Source organism: Epinephelus moara, chromosome 23, assembly GCF_006386435.1.
Source record: "Epinephelus moara isolate mb chromosome 23, YSFRI_EMoa_1.0, whole genome shotgun sequence".
NCBI classification, from domain to species: Eukaryota; Metazoa; Chordata; class Actinopteri; order Perciformes; family Serranidae; genus Epinephelus; species Epinephelus moara.
In genome coordinates, this window is record NC_065528.1 from 21,406,467 (window position 1) to 21,431,579 (window position 25,113).

A 25,113-nucleotide genomic window follows, 5' to 3' on the forward strand; every position below is an offset into this window, starting at 1 on the left:
TACAATGACACAGTGCGTGATGAATCTCAACAGAAGGAAAAACAGATGCTGACTGTGCTGTAACCTTCTCCACATCACGCAGATCAATGCTTTCAATTAGCTGCACTAACAATATAAAGACTTTTCATTTAATACTCAAAATTATACAATTTCCAGAAACTAGTGAGAGAGAGAAAAAAAAAATCAAGTTCATTTAGGATGTTACATTCAACGATGTGCCCGAGTCGATCAAGTTGGAACAGGTGATGGCACTATTGCTGAGAGATACTTGCCTATTCGGATGACATCACTTGGGTGCTGGCATGATGGCATCCGATCAGATGCGTCTGGTCGCCCTTGCTGGCCAACTGGAATGCTCGATGGAGAGCCTGTGCCGCCCCCCTTTCCCGCGAGTGTCGAGAGGGGCTGAGGATAGTTTGTTGGTTGGTTGTTGTTCTTAACGCATTTTATAGTCGTGGGAAATGGCGGCCTCACATAGTTGTCCTTTAAAGTCTAGCTCCAGGGTGAACTCCAGGTCACGCTACAGAAGATAAAATGGTTTTAAATTAATTAATGGCAGAAATTTCCCCTGGGTTTAGCTGTAGCCAAACAAAATCTCCACATACAAAAAATGCAAATGAATTTAACATTTACTCATAAATTGCATTTAAAGGGAAACTGCTGTTTTTCAAACTGGACTCTATTTTCCCATGTTTTTGTGTCTCAGTGACTAATGGGAACAACAAATGTTTAAATGGGTCCAGAACTGAGCGACAGCGCTGCAGCTGGCAGCTGCAAAACAGGCTGCAATGTAAACATTCGGGGCAACTGAGCCCCATCAATTTATGTCCTGTAAATGTGCTTGTTTTTGTCACTGACAGGCTCAGATCATTATTTTCAGTGACAACATTATTGAAAGGATTCCTACAGAGATAGACCTTTTTGTTGAAGAGTAAGATCCTTTTTGTGTAACCAGTAACAGCCCTGATTTCGCCATCACCAAACCCACCAGACTTTTTTTAAATAAACAGAAATTTTATCATCGTAAAACTCACTGAATTCAGTGTCGGCAGGAACTAAGTAAAACTCACAGTAACCATCTTGGTTCATGTTTCCGCTGTTCCAACAATCACCAGCTCTGGTTTGGTTGAAATAAACCCTTAATGCACCCAGTTAGATGTGAAAATATGCGGGTATATACACATTAAAATGATTGTGTGTTTGGCTGAACCCAGATGTCCACCCTCTGGACTTTCAGACTGAGCCCTTCAGGGCTCGACAGTGCGAGCGTTTCACTCGCATTTGCGACTAAAAATAGGTGTGTGCGAACTGTAAAAAATATTTAGGGGCACATGTGCGCATTAAAAAAACAGCCGAAGCAGCCTATATTTTTGTAAATAAAAAAAAATATGATAATCTAACCGCAAATGTTGGAGGAACTCCAGCAGCCTTCCCTCTTCCCTCTTCCCCGTGTGACACGGTTATGGGCGGTTTCCAAGCCACTGTCGGCACAATGAAAAGTCCCACTGTCGGCAGCGTGTAAATAAGTCAAAGTGTGGAGGAAGCGGCGGACCTACGGTGAAGCCTGCTCCGTTCTCCCCGCAGTTAGGGACCGTTCGCCACGGTACCGCTGCTGGGCAGGGTGGAAATAAAGCCCTTTTCACACAGAGCACGCAAAGCGCAGACCTCCGCCGACGAACCCATTCATTGTGTATGTGCTACCGCGGCACAAGAGCACACCGCTCTGCCGGCAAGCTGATGCCGCGGCGTCTGCGCGCCGCCAGCCTGCGCTCGAATTGCAATTTTTTTAATTTCACCGCAACGCGCTGTGACGACACCTCGGCGCGTCCAATAGCAGAGAAGAGCCTGAAGTAGACCCGGAAGCGGTCACCATGGAGCTGTAGCTCTTGAACGAGCCTGTACTCCCCCAAATCCTGTCTTGCGTGCCTTGCTCTCCGCTTGCTCTGCGCTCTACCCCGCGGTGGCCGCTGCGAAAATCGCGCTCTGTGTGAAAGAGGCTTAAGTCCTGCAGAGTTTCAGAGGACCTGGAGAATGTTTTAGGATAGTAATAACATTATATAAGATAATCATATTGCAAAGATAATATATATAAGATAATAACATTAAAGACAAAATTAAATTGCAATACTTTTTCAAAACTTGATGATTTTACCTTTCTGTACATTTTGTATACAAATTCATTAAATAATTTTGCTTGTAAATGTCTATTTGCATCACGTTTATTACGGAAAACACATTATTTGATCAATTTACATTGTGCCCCTAAAGTTCTTTGTGTGCTTCTTACTTTTTCAACTTAGGAGCACATGTGCTCCTTGGGAAAAAAGTTAGCGTCAAGCCCTGCCCTTGCGGACTTCAGTTGTACAGTACGTAGTGTGATGTATTTACTGTCATCACGTAAAGTCTGTGAGGGCAGAGACTGCTAGCGACTGATAGACAGCCCTCAAGACTGTTTTTCTCGTTGCCGTAGAAATGGTAACTATCACTGCTGTCATATTCATATTCGTGTCATATAAGTTGATGAACAGTGCTGAACTCATCTGTCCCTGCAGATAACAAGATATAAATCCCATGTATAGCCTTTTTTGTGACTGAACAAAAATGTATTCATATATGTCATACATATATAACAGGCTACATGTGTTCAAAAACAGGAATTACTGACATTAGAGGACTTCTTTTGTTGTTTTTATCCATTCTTTTGCCTATTTTACTGCACAGCCTGATGGGCTGCAATAATAACATGCATTTCAGTCCCTCTACAGCCTGTACTTCAGTGAAGTCTGCTTAAGTCTGCACTCCAAGCTGACTCTCTAGAAGTCTGCAGAAAGTCCGCTTGAGGCCATTTGTTGACTGGATGAATTGAGGATTTGGACAGCACTTCCAGGGAACACACCCGCAAAGTCCGCGAGTCTGAAAGTGTGGTGAAGTGAGGACATTTGGATTCAGCCTTGAAATGGAGGATGTGGAGTTTGGCAACACACAGATTTCTGAACTGTTTTGGGTGAAACAAAAAGGATCTTACTCTTTAACAAACAGGTCAGCCTCTGTAGGGATCCTTTCCATAAGCTGTCAGACACTGAAAATAACAATCTGAGCCTGTCAGTGGCAAAAACAGGCACATTTAATAGAAGTAAATTGACAGTTCGCTGTGACATCCCTCCCACTGTCTTGGAGGATGACTTGGCCAACCTCATCAGGCAGATGACGACTGGACTGGTTTTAAAAATGACTGTTCCCATTAGTCACTTGGACACAAAAACATGGGAAAATAGAGTCTAAATTAAAAAATACTGAAGCTTACCTTCAAGTATAAAGTTAAAGCACTTGTACATAAGTATTTCCATATCATACTACTTTATACTTCTAGTTCAATTGTTGTTTTCAGATGCAAATATTGTACTTTTTCCTACATTTATTACTAATTTAAATCTAAACAATGAAGAATTTTGTGGCTATTTTGTGTAAGTCTTACCACATTCTTCTCATTGGGCCTGACAGTGATGCTGCCAAAGATCTCCTCTCCCTTCTTGACAGTCAAATAGTCCTCTAAATAAAACACTGTCTGCTTCCAGTGTGTGCTGGCAGCATCTGGAGCTGAGGTCGAGGATAGTGGGCGTAGAGGAGAAGAATATGTGTCCACAAGAGAGGAGCAAAAAGGAGAAACATGATGTAGAGAGGAAAGAAGATGAAGTGCAGACAGGTTAAAGAGGTAAAACAGAAAGGTGCAGTGAGGAAGAGGCCAGAAAAGTTAAGGGGAGCGTGAGAATTATAGGATTTACAAAACGTTACTGCTTCAAATGGACACTCGGCTCCCTCGGGCGTGTTAACACGGGAGGAATTTAACAGCAAAGAAACTCACTCACCCTGTGGGAGAAATACAGAGGCTGATAGGAGAGAACTCCTTCAGTGATGCTCAGCCTTGGGCCCAACAGACTCAGCCAAACATAGAACCTCCTCTACACAATATTATGTAAGCGCTGGATGCATGAATGTATTAACATAAGCTTACATAACAGCTTAGCAACTCTCTCTTATAATAGGCGTCCTCGACACCACATCACCAGAAGCGCTTGGTGATTCCGTCGGTGCGAACATCGGGTCGGCTCATGTAACACAGTTTGGAAAAGCAGGCAAAAGTGCCAACATGAAAGCAAAGCAATGTACTGCTGTGTAGGGGTTTGCAGCAACGTATTTTAGCTACCCAAAAAATCAGTATCAGTTTAAGTGTGTGCTATTTTCAGAATATTTTCTCCGCTTTACTTCGCCATCAGGCAGCCATTTCCGGTGGCAAATTGAGGCTGTTATTGTCTTTAAAGTCCGGGTAAAGCAAAAATAAATATGTGTTATGAGATTGTCACACCACAGAAAAAAATGTGTTAGGAACCACCCACCCAAATTTGAAAGATTAAAAAAGTTGCCAAGTGTGTAAAATTAGCTTTCAAACTCTTGAAAAAATGAGCAGTGTTCTCTGCTCGGAGATGCTGGGGCTGAAACGAAAACCAAGCTGCTGCAAAGCAAAGGTCTGTCGTTAGCAGCTAACCCAGTAGAAGTAGCACACACAGTGTAAGGAAACAACAGCAAACTCAACACATACTCACTCCGACCTCGTCACGTATCAACGTTTGGTCATGGACTTTCCATGTCGATAGGCCTATATGACGTGCAAGGTACCTTGGGTGCGTCGGTTGTTGGCGTTCTGGGACGCTGTGTCAAGTTCTGCCTGTTACATGCATTGTCTGTTTTCAAACTACTGTTTTCACAGGAAATTTACAGTTTGCATAAAGTCTCTTTCAAAACATGCTACGTTGGTAATCTTACGGGAAGCAAACACCAGCCTCCAAGGTGAAAGTCGGTGGTTGTTGGACCCATCCACCACCACTCCTGCCCACCCTAGTCGGACTTTTGCTGTCTTAACTTTCGTTGTTGTCTCGCCACGTTTCCACACGTTAAACGTGCTGACGTGAAAGAACAGCATTTTTCGACGGTGTCTAATGCCGAAGTCACCCACTAAGCACCGGTGTCCGACAACTTCGGAGTGAGACCTGCTAGCACACTAGCTTGAGGACGTGGCCAAATGTAAGTATGATGCTGAATGTATTAATGTACGTTCACACCAAAAGCGACCAGAGCTTCCACAGCGGCGGAAGTCATTAATTTTCAATGAGAGCCCAGCGACTTGGGCAACTTGGGCAACCTGGTCGTCAGCCGTGCGTCTTGGGCGACCAGAGCGGCTCCGGAGGGGAGTTAAAACTCATTTACCTTTATAGTAATGAGCTCTGACGTGGTTTGGCGGCAACCAATCGGAATGCTGACGTGCTTCAATAAAGCAGGTCCCAGAGAACATCCATGTAACTTTGGTTCCTACAGCACACTTGTTCCGACAATGGATATCGAGAAGTCTATTACTTGCATTTGCGCCCACTCAGTCCTTTATAATGTGTCGCTGTTCGGTTACAGAGACCAAAATAAAAAGATTGAGGCTTGGGACCGCGTCGCGGAGGTAGTTGGTTGGTCTGGTGAGTTTGAAAGTGCGTAATGTTAGTAATAGAGGAGAGAATTGCAGGTTAATGTTACAACTTAGCATGCAAGTCTTCCTTGCTTGGTTTGAATGGGATGACATATGTTTTCTGTTTTCATTGACCAAACTTAACTTTCTGTAGGCCAGCTATGAGCTTTTTGACTGGACAACAGCAAGCAGCAACTACACTGCTTTCAAGCCAGTAGTCCGCTTTGTGGCTCCTTTAAATTGACAAGTTCAATGATTCACGTGATGAGCGACCAGAGCTGCCACAAATATTTTTGACATTCGTGCTTCTTGTGCATCCACGAGAGACTTTACCTCTTTGGAAGCTTTTGGTGTGAACGTACAGTTAAGAAGTGTGGAGCTTGAGCTAACGACTAAGGTGAAATCTGGACCCCGTGGCTGGACCATTTGTATTAGACTGAAATAGCTAAAATGGGTTATGTTAAGGATGGCTCCAATGCATCATCCAGCCGTGACTGTAGACCCATCCAAAAATGTTGGACTCTTGGAAATGTTAAAAACAGTTCAAATGTCTAAATCTGCAATTCAGTACTACACAGCTCTCGCAGTCTTTTCACACGTTTTCATCAAATATTTTCTAAGACGTATGATGTGAAATCACTGGTTTTGCTTTACCCAGACTCTAAGCCAGACTCCATTGAGAAAAACAGTAATTTAACACCACTAAACACAGGAGCTGCTGGTCTACTGCTTCCTCGATCAGTTAGTTTCGTTGTCTTATTGTGTGACTTTGGAGTTTAAAAGGCTTACGTCAGATTCACCAAAGTCACACAATAACACAAACAAACTTACTGACTGAGATAGTGGTGGACCAGCAGTGAGCTAAATTACTGTATTTTTCAGTGGAGTGTGGTGGCTTTGATGAGAGCTTAGATGGGGAACAGAAGCTGTTAATGGTTTCCCTGTTGGGAATGGCTGTCTGCTGCAAGGTAAAGTGCTGAAAATGTTTTAAATACAGGGTACACTTAAACTGATATTGATTTTTTTAGGTGGCTAAAATAAGTTTTGCTGCAACCCCTGTCCACAGCTGTATATTGTTTAGCTTCCTTGACAGCGTGCCGAACCACAATCCACTGTAGGTAATACACTAACTATGGATAAGTGCCTCATATAACAGCAACTTAAAAAATCCAAACTATCCCTTTAAAGGGTTGGTTAACTCCAACAATAAAGATAAAGACTTTCTCATAGTGGTATCCAGCCATGAAGATATTTGGTGTTATTTGCTCAGCTTTTGAGGCTCTCGAGGCTCCACTGACCAGCTGGATCGAGGAATGCTTTGCTTTTGCAAATGACTGACTTAAAGTTGGTGCAACCAGAAAGTTTTATATGATCTGTCAAGATTTACTCCTCTAATTTCAAAACTGGACAAATTCTCACTGAGGTGTAGGATTTTACAGAGTCCATTTCCCCCCATTTGTTCCCTGTCTTTCTTCTTTTGATCTCAAAAGGCAAAAAACCCCGAGAGGGGTGAGTAGGTAAATACGTTTTCATGTGATATGAGTGAACAGACACTCTAAGATTGGTGTCTAAAAAGTGTTTGGAGTTTGGAGACATATTACTCACCAGTGGAGAAACCAGTCTTCTTGTGACACTTAGTGAACTCGATGTTGAAATAGGTGACCAGCGCATGGACGTAATCGTTGCGCTGGATCTGCAGGCAGAAGGCTGAGTTGAAGGACAGGTCCTCCGGCTTCACGGTGTAGATGTCCACTTCCTGCAAAAACAAATAGCAGACTGACTTTATTTTGCAAAGACTGCTTTCCAGTCCATGGAATATGTCAGGAAGGCAGCACACCACATGTACAGACACAAGTTGTCACGCCCACCTGCCATCCCTCACACACGCAGTACATGTACAGTATATGTCAGTCGCTGCTTGATTATTCACCACAATTATTGTGTGTGTGTGTGTGTGTGTGTGTGTGTGTGTGAAAGCCCACAGGTTGAATCACGGCTGGCAAACGAAGCCTGCTCACAGTACACATGCTGTGTGGGTGTCCTCCCTCAAGTCTACAAGGGAGGGAGGCTGTGTGTGTGTGAGTGTGTGTGTGTGTGTGTTCCCTCGTGTCTATATCAAGCACTGCCTTATGAATATGGCTACAAATCTAAGTATCACATTTTGTTACCTGGCAGGCTTCAATGTTGCTCCAAAACAGGAGTGGAGCTGGTCATGCATAATGTTGTATTGCAGAAGACAGGGAACACTGCAACCGGCTCATCTCGCCGGGCCTATTGGGCCACGGATCGCTCGGCCATGTGGCGTCAGCATGACAGATTGTGATTTAACACCTCTGTCCTTTCCAATGATACCAGGCCAGTATCATATACAGCAAATTGTAGGAGGAGAGAAAAAATCTCCCCGGGAGCGACTTTGTAATTTTAGCTTGCGAGGAATGAGTGGCAGTTTGAATTAAGATGAGGCGAAGTGGCTGGCGGCGGGGGGATGGGTGAATAAGCCCTGAATATATGCATGTGAAAGACATACAGACGGTGAGAATGAATGTTCCATCCAACAGCATGTCACTAACTCTCTGCACTCTTAGAAAGAAAGATGCTAACTAGAATCACATGGGGTTCTTTGGCTTGTCCCCATAGGAGAACCCTATTTGGTTCCTGGTTGAAACTTTTTTCATACCCCTTTGCCGCCCCTTTCCCACACCTAGTTTTGAGCCATTCTGAGCATTTTGACCAAATTTAAATTAATTGAGAATCCAAAAAGTTGTTTTTGGATAAAAGCAAATATCTGTAATATCAGAACAAATGTTTGCAGGTCATCAATGCGATCCACCATCTTGCTACTACTGTTAACTTCTGTTTTGCATTGTGCAACACCTTCTGTTGATGACTCATTTTGATTGCAATGCTTCTGACCGAAACTGGTGGAAACAAAGGCTGGTTCACACCAAGGTTCCAAAAGCCCTGAACGAAACTAGTTCAAGATCCAGAGCTACTTCCATGCAGGTATCAGAGGGTTCTATATCGAACCCGATGAAAAGGGTTATACCTACAACCATCTGTCAAAGGTTCAACCCAAGACTCCCTATGAGAGGTTCTACAGAGGACCCTTCTATAGTCTTCTGGTACCACTAAGAACCCTTTCACCCTCTAAAGCTCAGTTCAGACCAATGATTCCCGACGAGACGAAACCGTTTAAGAACTTTGCAGAGAAAGGTTGCAGCGGTGTGAACTGGCCATCTGAGCTCGACTCAAGCCAGGTGATAGTGTCACCTGCAACTCCTCTGGTCAAATCGCCGGAGTGTAAAGTTTGTCACCTGTTTCTACAGCTAGTCTGCTTGTGGTGAAGTCCCCCGGTCGAGTGAAAATGTTAGCAGTTAGCAGTTAACTTAAAGAAGAAAAACGGCAGCCAAAAATATCCGCAAGTTGGGAAAACAATGAGATCCTGAAGCTCCGTACCCTCTGAGCAAAGGACGAGATCAAACCATGATATATCAGGGACGGTAAATAATCGTTGTTGCCATGTTAAGCCATTGTTATTGACTCTGCTAACATGCATGTTATACGTCATACTAGAGGCTGACGCTGCTGTGTTACATGTCATGCCGGCCATGCCTCTGCAGTCTGGATTCCTACACTGGGAAATCTTACTCCTCATTTCCACACATGTCTGCGAAATTAACCGTACGAACCATACTATTTCAGTCTGGAATTAGCCTCAAGTATGTAAAAAAAAAAAAAAAAGGGTTCTTTTGCATTGGATTTTTCGGAGAGACTGTATGACAGTGTGCTAGCTTAGCTAACAGGCTGCTAACTAGCTAACAGGCTATTTCCTCCAATTCAGTTGCCTGTTCATTGTTGGATGAGTTTGTCTGATTAAAAAGAACTTGGTTATCTAGTTTTAACACATTGTGAATCTGAGTAATGAAGAAGAACCCTTTTGGAGCCTTATTTCTAAGAGTGTAGCGACCACCTATCCAATCTCACACATAAATCACCTTTTTGAACACAAAAGGAGAGTTGGTGCTTGTACAGAGAGATGGAGAGCCCACCTTATTCCCTCTGGTGACTCAATGCCTGCTCTTGTGTGACACTTCACCAACACACAGAGGGAGAGACAGAGTGAGACCTCCCTATTCCCTCGAACTAGTGAGGCCTGACATTGCTTAAAATGTGACAGGAGATGAAGGGTATGAAGAAGTGATTAAGAAGGAAAGAGTGAGAATAAGAATACAAACTGATATGAAACAAAAAAGGAGAGAGAGGAAGGACAATATTGGATACTTGAAATGGAAAAAAAACATGACAAAAAGCACACAGTGGGAACAGTGAAAGAGGAAAAGAAATGAAAGGTAGACAAAAAAGCTATCACCTCCCTGAATGCTCTTATCCTCTGTTCATTTGTGAGATGAAAGACAAGCCACTGTTCAAGCATGGAAACAGAGCTGCAGACTATTACAGCTCCCCAGAAACCTCTATTATGTACTAGAAAATAGTCTCGGCAGCCCGGGAATGATCAGAGGCTCGGGGATTGATCGCGGTCTCGGACTTCTTTCAGGGTGCATGTAGTTGGTGGCAGAACACAAAAGATGAAAAACCTTGTTTGTTGCGGTGTGTGCCTCAAACACACAGGCTTTCTGAAGGTTTAAAGCAATATGGAGTGATGGACAAAAGTTCGAGGTACTGTACATTCACACTCCTTCACCATGCATGTGCAATATTTGTACTCAAGGACACAGACTGACCTTTAGGAGGCAGGCGTTCGTCACCACCTGCTTCGGATCTACCACATCCACCAGAGGCTCTTTGATGGCCACATTGCGAATGCAGCTCATGTCGAACCCGTACACGTTTTCCCACCCTGCGCATACACAAACAAAAACAGCACCCATGAGAATACCAACATATTATCACTCACAACTCGTCATACTGCAGCTTGGTCAGCGGACCTACGCTTCAAGCTATGATTCTTTAGGTACACCACTAGCATGAGCTTTGGATGGTCTTTTTTAAATAAAGTTCCATGTCCATGAAACAGATTTCAGTGCCAACACTACTTGCTTAGGTTTAGGAAACTATCATGCATTGGGTTAAAATGACACTGACTCAGTTTCACAGGGGACATGAAAAACCCACTTGCCAGAATTAATGTTGGCATTGTACATTTCTGCAAACCACAGCTTTTTTACATTTGGACAAAAAACACATTAAATGTGCCAACCAAGCCTGAAAAACTAACCGCTTGTTGTTGCCATAAGCACTGCTGGATATGTCATGATGCGGCCCTACAAGAACACGACTGGTCTGGAACAGTGGTGTGATGCTATCTGCTGCCTTGCAGCCGTCTGGCCCAGGTTGAATGCCAGCCACCATCCCCTCCACCACCTGATTAGTAACTGAGCTCATAAACCTACAATTTGAACTACGTCACTTTAGAAACGTTGATGTGCTACGTATGAATTTTTTCTCCTGGCGACTGAAAGTCCTGTGCTTGTTCAACCTATCCATCTACCCCGACCTCCTCTCTGTGTGGACTTTGCTCTTTATGCAATGTCAGTCTCTCTGAACATCTAATATTGCCACAGATGTGTTTATATTGAAGTTAGCTGAAAGCCCAGTGTGTCTCATACAGATGCTAAAGGTTGTGCATCAGTATCAGACACTGAGGGGCATGACAAAGCGTCGCTACAGTATGACCGAGTAATGAGAACGGGCTGTGAAAACAAATGCAAACAGTGTTTTCTGAATTTTTACTTTCTGAATTTTCATACACTTGCCATGCTCTGTTCTCTCTGTTCCTGCCAAGCTGTCAGCGAAAAAAAGGTAGGAGAGAAAATAAAATAAAGCACTTAACCCTGCCAGGAAAAGCAGTCCCGCACTCACGCTGTCTTTCTGTCTATCCAGCCCCTCTGTGGAGAAAGACAAGGCCTCCTGAAAATAGACTCTGGCCTCCTCCGCCTCCTCCACCATGTCTGGCAGGCTTTTTTTTATCATAATTTGGGCTGAAAACGCACCGAACAGGCTTTCCCTCCCCCATTCCCTCTGTCCCTCCACTCCACCTTGCTTTGTCAGGAGGCCAAACACTAAGTCTGAACGATGAGAAGGTGGAACATGCCACCGACGCAGAGGGAAACTAAAAATAAGAGCGCGAGAGGTTCGGGCGGACTGAATTCTTTTGGGATTTATATGAAAGTATGAACCTTTATGTGCATGTGCGGATGGAAGAGAACGGAGACGGCCACCTGTGCAGTGAAAGGAAACTCAGTCGGAGTTATTAACCCAGATTCAATACCTCAAGCACAAGGGTGAATGGCACCTTTAATATTGGTCTTTGATCTGGATCACAATGTTAAGCTCAGCACTCCTGCTGTGAAAGCTATTTGAACACACCGAGTGAGTTCAGAGCAGAAAATGTACTGCCGGATAAAGGCACCTTATTGGTGTACTTTGGGTACTTCTCTCTAAGGCTACATTCTCACTTATATGTTTTCATTTTAGAACGCACAACATTTGCTATGTTTACGCCTGTAATTGTTGAATTGACACCTTTAAAAACGCTGCTGACCCGTTTTAGTTTAAAAACTGTGGCACTGCATTTTAGTCTAGACTTTTAAAAATGGTAACGATGGAAATGCAGACGCGAATGTTCGTTTCCAGATTGGGTTTGTCACGACGTGTCCTTCCCTTGTTCGTCACGTCCTTTCTCTAGACCCATTTCCGGAATTAAACAATCCACACTGGACTTGACCACCAGCGCCTGGTGTCTTTGCTGGAGCGTTCTGAACTCCTCGAAGTTTCCCCACGTCATCTCTGCTTCCTTCTCATTGTCCATTGGGATGATATGAGAGGCGGGCCTTCTGTGGTGGTCACGACAACAAGTTCACAGTTGGTAAACAATGGTGGTAGCTGTTGCTGGATACCCAGAGCTATACGACTTTACAAACCACAGCTACCACGATTTCAAATGAAAACAGCAGGAGTGAAAGCATATAAATGCAGTACTGCTGTCATCGAGGAGAAGCTCCTGGACCAACTGGTGGTACTCCCCATGATCCACCCTTTTTTTTAGGGTCTCACGTACCCCCACACAGATCTCCGTTTCCCTGTACCCAACAAACTATTTACTGACAGCTTCTCACCCCAGAGCTACAGCAAGTATCCTCTGCCTCAACATTTTAGGAACTAGATTGCTAATTACTGTCAAATAAAACCAAACCAAAATAAAACGGTAGACTGATTATACGGGAAGGTTGGTGTGAGGGGCCGTACACATGCCGCGTTTTTTGCATGCTCAAATTCATTTCTTTCAATATGGACACACGGCAGGCATGTTCAAATGCCAGAATTCAACTTTCGGAACGCAGCAGCGCACACTGTATGTCATGTGACGAGGACCAACCAATCACAGCCGACAGATATCTTTCCCTTCATCAGTAAATATCAGTCTGTGATAAATACGGAAATGTTGATCATGTTAGTGCAGGGCTACCGAGAGCTTACATCTGTCCCACGGATGATAGGCCTACACGTTTATGAACAGCGCCTGGAAGAAGATCAGCTCTGCACTCTGGATTTCAGGTAAATAGGCTATGATGCTTGTTAAGGTTGCTTAGCAACCTCAGGCACAACCTGTTGCCACGCTCTTAAAAGCTGGCTCAAAAAAGGCACACGAGTAGCGCTCACGTTTTCCAGGCGGTTAAAGATGCGGCATGTACACGGCCCCTAAGGACATGATGGGGTGGTTGCCTGGCAACAATAAAAAGGCACAGCAAGTGTTTTGCTTTTCACTAGTGGGATTCAATTTTTTTTTACAAAAAGGCAGAGCACTGCGCCTCTCGTTTTGCAACCTGCAAAATGCTTCCTGTGTGATCGGGCCCTAACATAGCATATTTTACACTTGGTTTCTAGGATGGAACTAATGGCTTTTGTGATAGATAATTAATATTTTTTATGAGTTCATTGATCAGTAACAAGACATTTGCATGTATAATTTGGGTTGCCTGGCTGTGAAAAATTATTTTGGCTGTTGTCTATCTTTTTAGCTAACATTACTTGTAAACAGATGTCTTGATATAGTTTTGCTGTTGTTAAATTCTGACCCCTATGACTTCAAATCATCATGAACTTTTCTCCATTTTTTACGACTGTTCATTCACCGTGGAGGCATGTATGTTTTCCTCACAAATTCAAGGTGACACACGGTGAGTAACTGACATAGAAATGGTTACTTTGGGAGTGAAGTATTTGTTTTACTCGGCAAGCTTGAGTTGACATTTTGTTCACTTGAAACACAAACCTGATATTGTGGTGCGGAAACTCTTCATGGATGATTAAAACATGACAAAGCCATGACCTTTAATTAATGACTTACTCATTTCTCACAGTCTGCAGTAACACATTTTTTACACATTTTAGCTGCAGCTTTTTTATAAAGAATGGCTTATTAAAGAGTGGGCCCAAACGATTCTAGATCTAACTGGAGTGTGATTTTACTTCATCTGTGGTCATTAATTATGCACTGCACAGCTGAGAGGGAGACAGAGAGAAAATGTGAGAGCAAAAAACAAATCTTCCATAATTACTCACAGTGAATCTTGAAGTCCTTGTACTGCCTGTCTTCGATGGCTACCACGTAGAGAGCCGCTCTGTCGGGGAACATCAGGCCTCCGGGTTTCTGAACACAAAAAAAAATCTTCAGGTATTAACACACACACAGGCTATCCATCACCGTTACTGTTCACACACCTGCCGTGTAATTTAAGATCACACATGCCAAGTTTAAACCCTGCAGGCAGCCACTGAGGTTAGAAACCACATCATTCACGTAGGACCTCGGCATCTGAGCAGCAGACACATGCACTAAAGCGTACAGTAAATCCTCTCCTTCATCACTGTCTGCTGTGTTTATGTGTCAAACGCCTTATTCGTCCACACACACACAGGCTAAGCCCAGCTCTCCACGAGCCTCCAGCAGCACCATCATACCAGCCACTTGTCCCTGGCGAAGATGACGGTGTTGAGCATGGACTCGTAGAAGAGGCAATAGCCCATCCACTCTGAGATGATAATGTCCACCTTCTCCACAGGCAGCTCCACCTCCTCCACTTTGCCCTTGAAGATGGTAATGACTGCGGGGTGGAGAGCCACAAAAACAGCAGGCGACAAATTACTTCACGGCATCTTTATCACATCAATGCAAATCGGACAATAGCTCTATTCTCAGACAACACTGTTTTTGTGCTGTGGGACTGCTGTGAATTAGCACATCTTAATTACTACGCTCATTGCAGGCCTCACTGTTTATGCATGAATTTGTCTTGTTTTCCATTCTGGCCTCTTTGACCCATGATGTGAAGATACTGGGAGATAGATTTCAAACATTTTAAAGAGTTAGCCTTCTGTTTTAATCTTTGTACACCTTGCTAATAGCATCATCTTAAAATACCTGAAATGTAAATATGAAAGATGAAACAAAAACCAGTCTAATGTCAAGCGAACAGGTTATGAAACCCACCATCTGTTGCCAGTCCTCCGTCTGTGAAGTTCAGGGTGGCATTTTACAATGCTAATTAAGACCACTGAGGGAATAATGATTGATAGCAGGGATTATGGTTATTTGACATCAGAGGCGAGCTGCCAGTTAACCGTCAGAACTGTGACTAATATCGTCGGGTGTGACGGTAATGATGGAAATATGCAGATCTTTCACGCCGCGTCTTATCCAGATGTCATCGCAGCGCTCTGCATTCAGACAGATGGATGTGAGAAATGTAGTCGTGATAACAAAACCACTTCGACTTACCGTTGTGTAGGTGATTGGACTTGATAATCTTCTCGGAGTATTCGGATATGCTCGAACATTCAATCTGTGGGCACAAGGACAAAACCACAGACGTAGTGTCGTCTTAACAGGAAACTGTTGAATATTTACATTGCTTGAGTTAGTGGTTCCCAACTGGTGGGTCGTGGTCCAAAAGTGGGTCGCGCATCCATTCTGAATGGGCCACAAACACATTTTATTTTTAAGCACAGTGAATTACCAGCACAGAGCTTCCATTTTGAAGTGCCGTTTCCTGCTGTAGCAACACATTCTCACTCCGACCTCGTCACATACTGACGTGCTTGGTCATGGACTTTCCACATCCACATACGATGTGAAAGGTACCCTGGGTAGGTTGGTTGTTGACACCCTGGGACGCCGTATCAAGTTCTGCCTGTTAGATGCATTGTCTTCTTTCAAAATACACTTCTGTTTTCACAGGTAATTTAACATTTAAACACAGTCTCTTTCAAAATAAAAGCACTATGTCAGTACAACACCCCAGATTAACGTTTGTTTTCCTTTAATAACTAACGCACATGGTTGGGTTTATGCAACAAAAACATGTGGTTACGTTTAGGCAACAAGAGCAAGTGGTTAGATTTAGGGAAAAAAGAACAGGGTTTGGGATTAGAATCTTATGGGACACAAACACTGCTCTCTTGGGTGAAAGTCGGTGTTTGTTGGACTCATCCACCACCCTCCAGCTAACATTCGCCGCCTTAACTTTCGTCCTTGTACCACCGCGTTTCCCCCTAACACCACCGGGCACCTTTAAGCTATAACGGCAACTGGCCACGTATCATGCCAACACTGAAGGACGTCTTTTTTCGTTGGTTTCTGATGCCGCAAGTCACCACCCACGTGCCAGATTTCGACAACTTCAGAGTGAGACTGTGCTCGCTGTAGAGTGTGTGACTCACGTACAGCTACTTGACAGAGACAGCAAACTAGCTCAACAACATGGCAAGTATGGCGCCGAATGTATTAAACTGTGTGGACCTTGAACTAATGACTGAGGAGAAATCTGGACGCCATGGACAGACCAGTTGGGAACCACTGGCTAAAGTAACATAACAGGCACTCTTCATTGTTTTAATAAATCATAACAGATATGTTAAAATCCTTAGTTGGGAAAAAAAACCTGATCTGCAGTGGTGTTAGCATTTTCTCTCCCTGTACAGTAAGTTAACCTTCAGGGTAATATCGGAAGGGCAAATTTAATCAAACCCTGCCAATCCATCCACACATTAACATCCCTCATCGCTCATCTCAGACCCTGTGCAGCATGAAACTAATACATCATCCTGCTCTCCCATCCATAAGTGTAATACAGTATATGAATCATACATAACTGTGGGAGACACTGCCGGCAACCTGTGATGAGGAGAGCCAGATGTCTCTTATTGCCTGTGTGTGGATGATTGTCTGAGAGAGATTACCGGTTTCTCAACAGAGCACAAGAAACTGGCTCTTAAAAGGATACTTTGGGAAGCATGTGTAAATGAACTATGTTAAAATCTCCCTGATCTCCTTGCTCATTTGCCAGCCAATATGATGAAGGAATTTTTGCTGGGCCACCATTGACACAAAGAGTACAGAAGTAGATATAGCTCTCAAATTCAGACCAAATTCAGGTCAAACAGGAAAACAAGGCAGTGCTAATCAAAAATAAACCAAGATTGTGTCACTGTATTGCCTGTTTCTCACCTAAAATGTCTACAGAGACATATTTTATCTTACTGTTCAACTGTAATTTGAGATTGTCTGTCACTCCTAGAGCATCAAAATACACCTCTGGGCAGTGTCCCGCACCGGGCTTTCCACCAACTCCAATGTAAACCTATTCGTGTAATCATTAGATGCTCAGCTGCCAACTCTTTTAAAAATCAATTAATCATTTCAGTCATTTCTCAAGCAAACATGTCAAACATTTGCTGCTTCCAGCTTCTTAAATGTGTGAATTTGCTTTTCCTTTTCATTGATGGTAGATAAGGAATAGTCTTTGGGTTTTGGACTATTGGTTGGACAAAAGAAGTAATTTGAAGATGATATTTAGGGCCTTCTGAAATTGTGATGAGCATTTTATGGACTAAACGATTAATTGACAGACAAATCAGTAATGAAAATAATCATTATTTGCAGCCTTAATGCTTAGTACTTCCAAACACATGCATTTTCACAAACACATTACGTTACAAAATACTTCCATGTACGAGTAGCGCACCCTGAGTGTGCCTGGGCTGCTTTTGAGCTGTGTTTGGAAAGTACTGAGCATACGCCCGGATAAATGAGACTTGATTATACTGCACAAGTTGTAGTTTCGCTGTTGTTAAATTTGGGCCCCTATGACTTCAATTCATCAAGAACTTTTCTCCATTTTTAGAGTGTTCGTTCACAGTGGAGGCATGTATGAAAAAACAAGTTTTCTTCATAAATTCAGCAACATACCGTTGCCTTTCCGGCCACGCCTGTGGCACTCAAAACCAGGTGTTTTTTGGCGACAAGCTGCTGCTGCTGCATTGCGGCTACGCTTGTGGCAGTTAGAGCACAGTGTTTTTGGCCAATCCCCCGCTGCCTTTCTGGCTGCATTTGTGGTGCTCAAAGCTGGGTGTTCATTGGCGACATGCCACTGACTTCCCTGCCGCATCGTGCCACTATAAGCCAGGTGTTTGCTAGCGACAAACTGCTGCCTTTCAAGCCGCATTTGTAGCACTCATTGTCAGGTGTTTGTTTGCAACAAACCGCTGCCTTTCAACCCGCATTTGTAGCACTCAATGTCGGGTGTTTTTTGGCGACACACCACTGACTTTCCTGCCACATCTGTGCCACTTTAAGCCAGGTGTTTGTTGGCGACAAACTGCTGCGTTTCAAGCCGTATTTGTAGCACTCATTGTCGGGTGTTTGTTGGCAACACATCACTGCCTTATTTGCAGCACTTAATGTTGGGTGTTTTTTGGCGACACACCACTGACTTCCCTGCCATATCTGTGCCACTTTAAGCCAGGTGTTTGTTGGCGACAAACTGCTGCGTTTCTAGCCGCATTTGTTGCACTCAATGTCAGGTGTTTGTTGGCCACACCGTCGCCTTTCAACCCGCATTTGTAGCACTCAATGTCGGGTGTTTTTTGGCGACACACCACTGACTTCCCTGCCACATCTGTGCCACTTTAAGCCAGGTGCTTGTTGGCAACAAAGTGCTGCGTTTCAAGCCGCATTTGTCGCACTCATTGTCAGGTGTTTGTTGGCAACACATCGCTGCCTTTCAACCTGCATTTGTAGCACTTAATGTTGGGTGTTTGTTGGCGACAAACCGCTGCCTTTCAAGCCACATTTGTAGCATTCAGTGTCGGGTCTTTGTTGGCGACATGCCACTGCCTTTCTGGCTGCATTTGTGCCACTCAGGGGCAGGTATTTTGCAGTGACATCCGCAATCTTTTCTTTTCAAAAACCAAGTAGTTCTGTTGCCTAAATCTAATCGCTGAACCCTTCTGCATCAAGATATGACGCAAAAGGCTGCCCTTGGCATAATTTATCATCATCAAGTATGGATGAGATCACATTGTGTTTTCGGACAAGCCGGTCAAAACCAACTCACATTACGTCACCCATCAGCTAGAGAGTGAACTTATCAGTGTATTCTGGTATTTGTAGGTTTTGTACCTCTTGAGAAGAACCAAAGGCCCGTATACTCTGCTTTCTCCGGTCATATACTGTAGCACCAATTTCAAAAGTATTCGCATCTTTCTACTGCATAGACATCCCAGTTTTATGAAAAGACCATTCCTCCAACAGTGAAGTACTTCTTTAAGAGGAATTTCAAAAAGGCAGGGTGTGTGTGTGCATACGTAGAGGGAAAGGCCACGGATGAGAGATAATGTGACAGCAGAGCCAGATATGATATTAATTTGGACCTGAAAAGAGTGTGCGGCTGTTCTCTCTCATGAAGACTTAAACAAAAGCAGTAACTGTTGGATGATTCTCATGAAGAAGTAACTGTGAAGCATCTGTTTAGTGTATCTATTTGACTTACCCCATACACATGTTTGGCGCCGGCATTGGCTGCAAACATGCAGAGGATCCCTGTGCCGCTACCGACATCCAGGACGATTTTATCTTTGAACACGTGCTTGTTGTGGTACATGGCGTTCCGGTAGGTCAGCGTCCGCACCTCATCCTTCAGCATCTCCTGTTTAAATTAGAGATAAACCCAAAGGGTCGTAGCTGTGACGCTTAATTGCAGTCTTGAATAACATGCACTACAGCTTCTATATGGAGCTGTCAAGACTACCTGAAGAACAGTGATTCATACAGATGCACAAGGAATACATAATACACATAATGCTACATAATGAACATACAAATGTGTGTACATTATGCCAAAACGTTACGCACATTTTCCTCAGCGTGCGAATGCATAGTTTTTTCATGTATAATGAGGTAGATAAGGCAGTATTTAGGCCAGGAGCCTTTGTGACAGTGGCAGAGCTTCTTGAAATAGACGGGAGTACAACACAAAGCCTTTGGGGACTGCCTGATATCCATCTCCCTGAGCCCATTCACACATCCCACTTTTCATCTTCCTTGCTTTGCACTCCTCTAATCAGGACACTCTCTTTGTCTGCGAGCCGACAAAAACCTGACCCACATGCTAAATATGGGCACTACTTAAAAAGGTCTATATGTCCCCAAACTTTTCCACCACCTCCGCAGATCAAGGTCATTAGCTAAGGTATAGCTCTGCGATTATCTTCAGCAGTTCACCGGCTGTAAAAGACAGATTGTTTTCATTTATGGAGCATTGAACATGGACTATTATCATGCATCTGGCTTCTTTAGTGCGAGCTGGTAATGGAAAAGCCTCCTTTTTTGTCAGCTAAGAGACACTCTCCACTCTCTTTCTATTTGCCCACAAACGTAGGCGGACAGTTGCATCGGAGGTTTGTGTTTGGAGTTTATTCTAATATGGGCGAATCATTAGATTATATTTGATGTTTTAAAGTGTTTTTTACAAGAACGCCTTTAAAGTTTAGGCTACTGAGAGATGTTTGCGTCATCGTGTGATGCGTTTGGTGTCATGCTTTGTTTAAACTCATGCTGGAAAGCACTGGAGGACTGAGGACTCCTTTTACTTTGCCTGAATCTTTGTTTTGTTGTTTGTAGCAGTTGTTTGGGTTTAAAGGGAGAGTTCACCCCAGCGTCGGAGGTATCAGCCGTAGAGATGTCTGCCTTCTCTGGAATATAATAGAGCTTGATGGCACTCGGCTTGTGGTGCTCAAAGAGCCAAAAAATTCATTTGGAATGGAAACTTCTCCCGTGTGTCAAGTGTGTAGGACAACATGAATGGCCCTCTCTAGAGCCAGGGAGGAGGAGGAACAAGGACCCTGGCTTGATTAGGGCCTATATAAAGGAGATTAAGTTCAGGTGTGAGCCCTCTCTGTCACTACCTGCAGCAGAACCCTGAGCTCTACTGAGTGAAAATGTGAGTTGCTTTGCTCTTTGTGCATTCATGTTTGAAGTCATTTGATTTTTGGGCTATTTAATGTAAGTTTGAATGATTTGACATTGTGTTGAGTCTTATTATCTGGGAGCCAGATTTTTGCTCCTTCTCTATTAGATTTAGTAAATAGTGATAATGATAATACATCGTACATATTTTGTTTAGATTAGGGCTGTCTATATAACGCATACATTTCAATCAAGTTTCATGGTGCCTGAAGGCCACATTGGCACATTTCCAGCAGTGGTTGGCGTGACAACAAACAGGTATATTTTAAGGCGATGGCGGCATATATCCAGCTGTAGTTATGGCAACAGCCAGGTATTTCTTAAACCGACTCAGCTGTGGTTGTAGCGATCAAACTGGGTATTTTAACCCAAAACATGATTTTTCTAACCCATAACCAAGTGTTCTTTTGTGCCTAAATCTAACCACAGATTCACCACAGTGTTTTCACACCATAAAATTGAAATCTGAAACGTAACTTTTTAACTAGGGCCTGTCAAAATAACGCAGTGATTTCGACTGATTAATCACAGAAAAAATAATTTATCTATTATCATCGGCTCATGCGGGGCTAGGTCACGGGGGCAGCTGGAAGCTCCTCCGAGACTCGTCGCCTTAGGGGCCATTTCATAGTCGACGCACACAACGACCAGACTAAGAGTGATTCAAGAAGACCTTGATGAAATGACTTGAGACTGAGAATGAGACCTTGAGCACCTCGCCTTGTATGGGGGAAGGGAGGAAAAATAATACGTTCTAAAAATGAATGCTGATTGATCACATTCCGTGGTTCCCTTTGACCCGGTGCGTCACTGAAGGCCACAGTGGCTTTGTCACATGATGGAGGCAGACGAGACAACGCTGCTTGGCCCCGTGAGTGGAACATCTACACTTTAAAAAAAAAAACGCCCAGATGGAACTGTTGATTTTTGTGCCACCAAAGAACTGCAAGCCTGAAATATCACCTCAACGCAAAACATTTAGCGGCGAACCCAGATGTCCGAGCTAGCACAGCCTCTGATGCTAGCACTAGCAGCAGGCCCCGTCAAGCCACACTTGACCAGGAGTTCAAACTGAGCGAGTCTACCTGTGACCGACTAACTGACTCCTTTGCAAAACGGACTCGGAGTCCACCTTGGCTAAACTGTGACATTAGCTAGCTCAGTGGTGCTAGGTGGGCTAGCAGTAGATGCACGCTTCCTTCTGTGTGATGATAGGGTGTAGCTCAGGAGAAAGAAAATAGTTCCTACATGAAACTGCTCACAACAAGGTCTGTGGATTATCTGGAGTAACCGGGTCATGATTTCTAGAAAGAGACATTGCTGTTGAGTTTTTCAAATGTATTTTTGTTGGCGCTTTGAGCACCACAAGCCGAGTGCCATCTAGTTCTATTATATTAGGGAGGAGGCGGACATCTCCGCAGCCCATATATCCATCTCGACAACTCACATCAAAACAGTCTAGACTGATAAATAACACTCTGGTGTCATTCTTTCACGCTGGTCTTACATACCAAGCCGCCGTTTTGCCAGCCTGGCCCGCCTACCTCGTGGATGCCAAAGTGGGCATAAGAGTCGAAGTAGTAGTCCCGTGACGTCATATCCTCCGGGCTGATGAACTTGGCAATCTTGCCTCGACCAGGACAGGTGGCCAGGGCTGCTACATGAGGCGTGTGGGGGACGCAGGGCACATGGTGGGCAGTAGGCACTGGTTTAGGCAGTGGGGAGGGCTGGGCAGACTGAGAGAGGGGGGACGTGACAGGCTGTTGCCGCTGTTGAGGAGGAATGAGAGAGAAAAGGGGGGAAAGTTTGTGTCAGGATTGAGAAACGACAGAGAGAAGGATTTGAGCATTGTGTGTCCAGTCATTTTGAGTGGGTGCACCTGCCTTTAGGTCAACACGTGGCTGACACAGGCAGAGGCAGTGATGTGCAGCCAAAATGGATTTATATAATAAGCAGTCAAGAATGCATATGTCTAATCTTGGCTATTACACAAGCAGCAGACTCAGAGAGGAGCCGGTACGGGATGCTGGTTCCTTTCAGCACCAAGGACAGAGAACACAGGCACGTTCAATACCTTCACGCACCCAAAGCTGATCATTGAACACACATGATCATGCACCATCACTACAATTGCAGTTACATCCGTCTCTTTATATCACCCACAACATCTGCAGGACACCGGGAAATGCACTTTGCTTTGCGTGCACGCCATCACAGTGCAGCGCTGATTCTTAATATGGATACCATGATGATAGGAGGATAGGAAACACAAAGCTGTGCGCATCATATTCAAGTCAAACGTGCTGTCACTATAACATAAGCATCATGAGAGTGTCCCGGTGTCGGCTATAGCCGGGTGCAGGACACCACAAGGTCCCTACCTCCGAGCTGTCCGCCTCCGCCATCTTCCGCCGTAGCAGCAAACAACGCGACGAATGCCTCAGTCCCATGAGAGCCGACGAGATTTAGGGCTACAACTCTTTTAAGTGTACAGAGGGCTCTGATATCTTCATAAAAACGTGCCAGAAACAACACTAAGCCGCAGGATATGTGGTGGGAACGCACGTCAAGGTGAAAGTCATTATAAGAAGCGTGCAGGTATCACAGTTCGCACCAAATTAAATCCATATTAGGAGAAAAGTTGTTAAATGTGCAGTAATCCATACTGTGGGTGTGATACAGGTTGTTTCAACGGCAGGAAGCAGGGTGGCAGAGTTGTTTTTTTTTTGGCTGTGCCGAGACTAAAAGGTTGCAGGTTTGATCCCAGCAGGAGTCCATCAACAGCCGCGCGCCCCGGTTAGGTGTCCTCGCGCAAGGCACTGAAGCCCTACCTCGCTCATGTTTAAAAAAAAAAAAAAAAAAAAAAAGAGTATCCGAGTAAATGTAAAGTGTCACCCACGGAACAAAACTCCACAGCAGTAAAACGCTTCCTCCTCCTCTCTTGGAGACACTTGACATATCAGCCTGACATCTCCGTGGAAGAAAGTCCCTGTGCGTAATCCCGAGGGAGAAAGTTAAAAGGGGTTCAAACTGTGCGCGCGCACTGTAGTTGCCCGCGAGCCCCCTCGGGTGACAGGAAATGAATCGTGACAAAAATGTATAACGTCCACACCAAAAGAGAAGGTGCAAGTCTCTGCTTCCCAAGGACACATGCCTCCTCACAGCAGACTTTCCCACAGCTCTCCGCGAGCCAATGAGCCTCTCTGCCGCGCGCTTATATAACATAGGTGTTTTATGTGTTGGGGAAAAAAATAATAACGTGGACTATGATGTGTTATTTACACCTGTGTGTTACTATAATTGCTTAAACAACGGCTACATAAAGTTCAAGTTATGATATGTACAGTAGCGTGGCGTATTACTGACCGTTTCATATTTGTTCAAATATTCAATTTAGCGAGTTCTTGGAATTCCGCTCAGCCAATCAGAATCCGAGACCGGCGTTCTAGAATTATCTGAATCACATCAAAACGACCAATGAGCTTCAAATATTTTTTTTATTCATGTCGTCATTACATTTCAGGACGTTTAAAAAGTTTTTTTTATTGTTTATTTTAAGATTTCTAAATATGTAGCTATGTGTTAATATTATGATTATTTTTAATTATTTTAAGTTTAAAAAAAAGTTTCAAGGAGACATTTTTGACAATGTTTTTCCCAGTACAATTAAAATTCAATTAAATACAAATAAATAAAAAATCATCACCTGACATAATCTGTACATTGTATTGCTGAAAAAAAAAAAAAAAAAAAAAAAGTTTCAAGGAGACATTTTTCACAATGTTATTCCCAGTGCAATTAAAATTCTTTTCAATAAGAATAAAAGCAAAGCAACATTTTAAAAAAAATAATCATCTGACGTCATTTGTACATTGTATTGCTGAATAAAGTTTTTTTTAAAAGTTTCAAGGAGACATTTTTGACAATGCTACTCCCAGTACAATTAAAACTCTATTTAATAAAGTAATTAAAAAATAAAACAAACAAAAAAATCATCACCTGACGTCTTTTGTACATTGTATTGTTGTATAAAGTTGTTGTTTTTTTTTTAATTCAACAGACATTTTTGATAATGTTATTCCGGTGCAATTAAAATACTATTTAATAAAAATAAAGATATAGATAAAAAAGATCTGATGTACTTTGTACATTGTATTGTTTAATAAAGTTTTTTTTAAAGTTTCAAGGAGACTTTTTTTTGACAATGTTATTCCCAGTACAATTAAAATTCTATTAAATAAAAATCTAATGAAAATTAAAAAAAAAAAAAGATCATCTG

At 43.4% G+C, this 25,113-nt stretch overlaps 1 protein-coding gene across 1 annotated transcript; it reads right to left on the reverse strand.

Annotated features, from left to right (window-relative positions):
* Positions 1 to 59: 59 nt before the first annotated feature.
* Positions 60 to 23,531, reverse strand: LOC126385125 (protein arginine N-methyltransferase 8-B-like). The gene is made up of 10 exons (XM_050036667.1): positions 23,216 to 23,531; positions 22,379 to 22,603; positions 19,360 to 19,515; positions 15,309 to 15,372; positions 14,492 to 14,634; positions 14,093 to 14,180; positions 10,252 to 10,367; positions 7,115 to 7,265; positions 3,476 to 3,597; positions 60 to 520 (listed from the first exon to the last, which is right to left on the reverse strand). Exons 1-10 carry the CDS (start codon positions 23,282 to 23,284, stop codon positions 437 to 439), a joined length of 1,218 nt encoding a protein of 405 aa, XP_049892624.1. The 5' UTR covers positions 23,285 to 23,531; the 3' UTR covers positions 60 to 436.
* Positions 23,532 to 25,113: the final 1,582 nt, after the last annotated feature.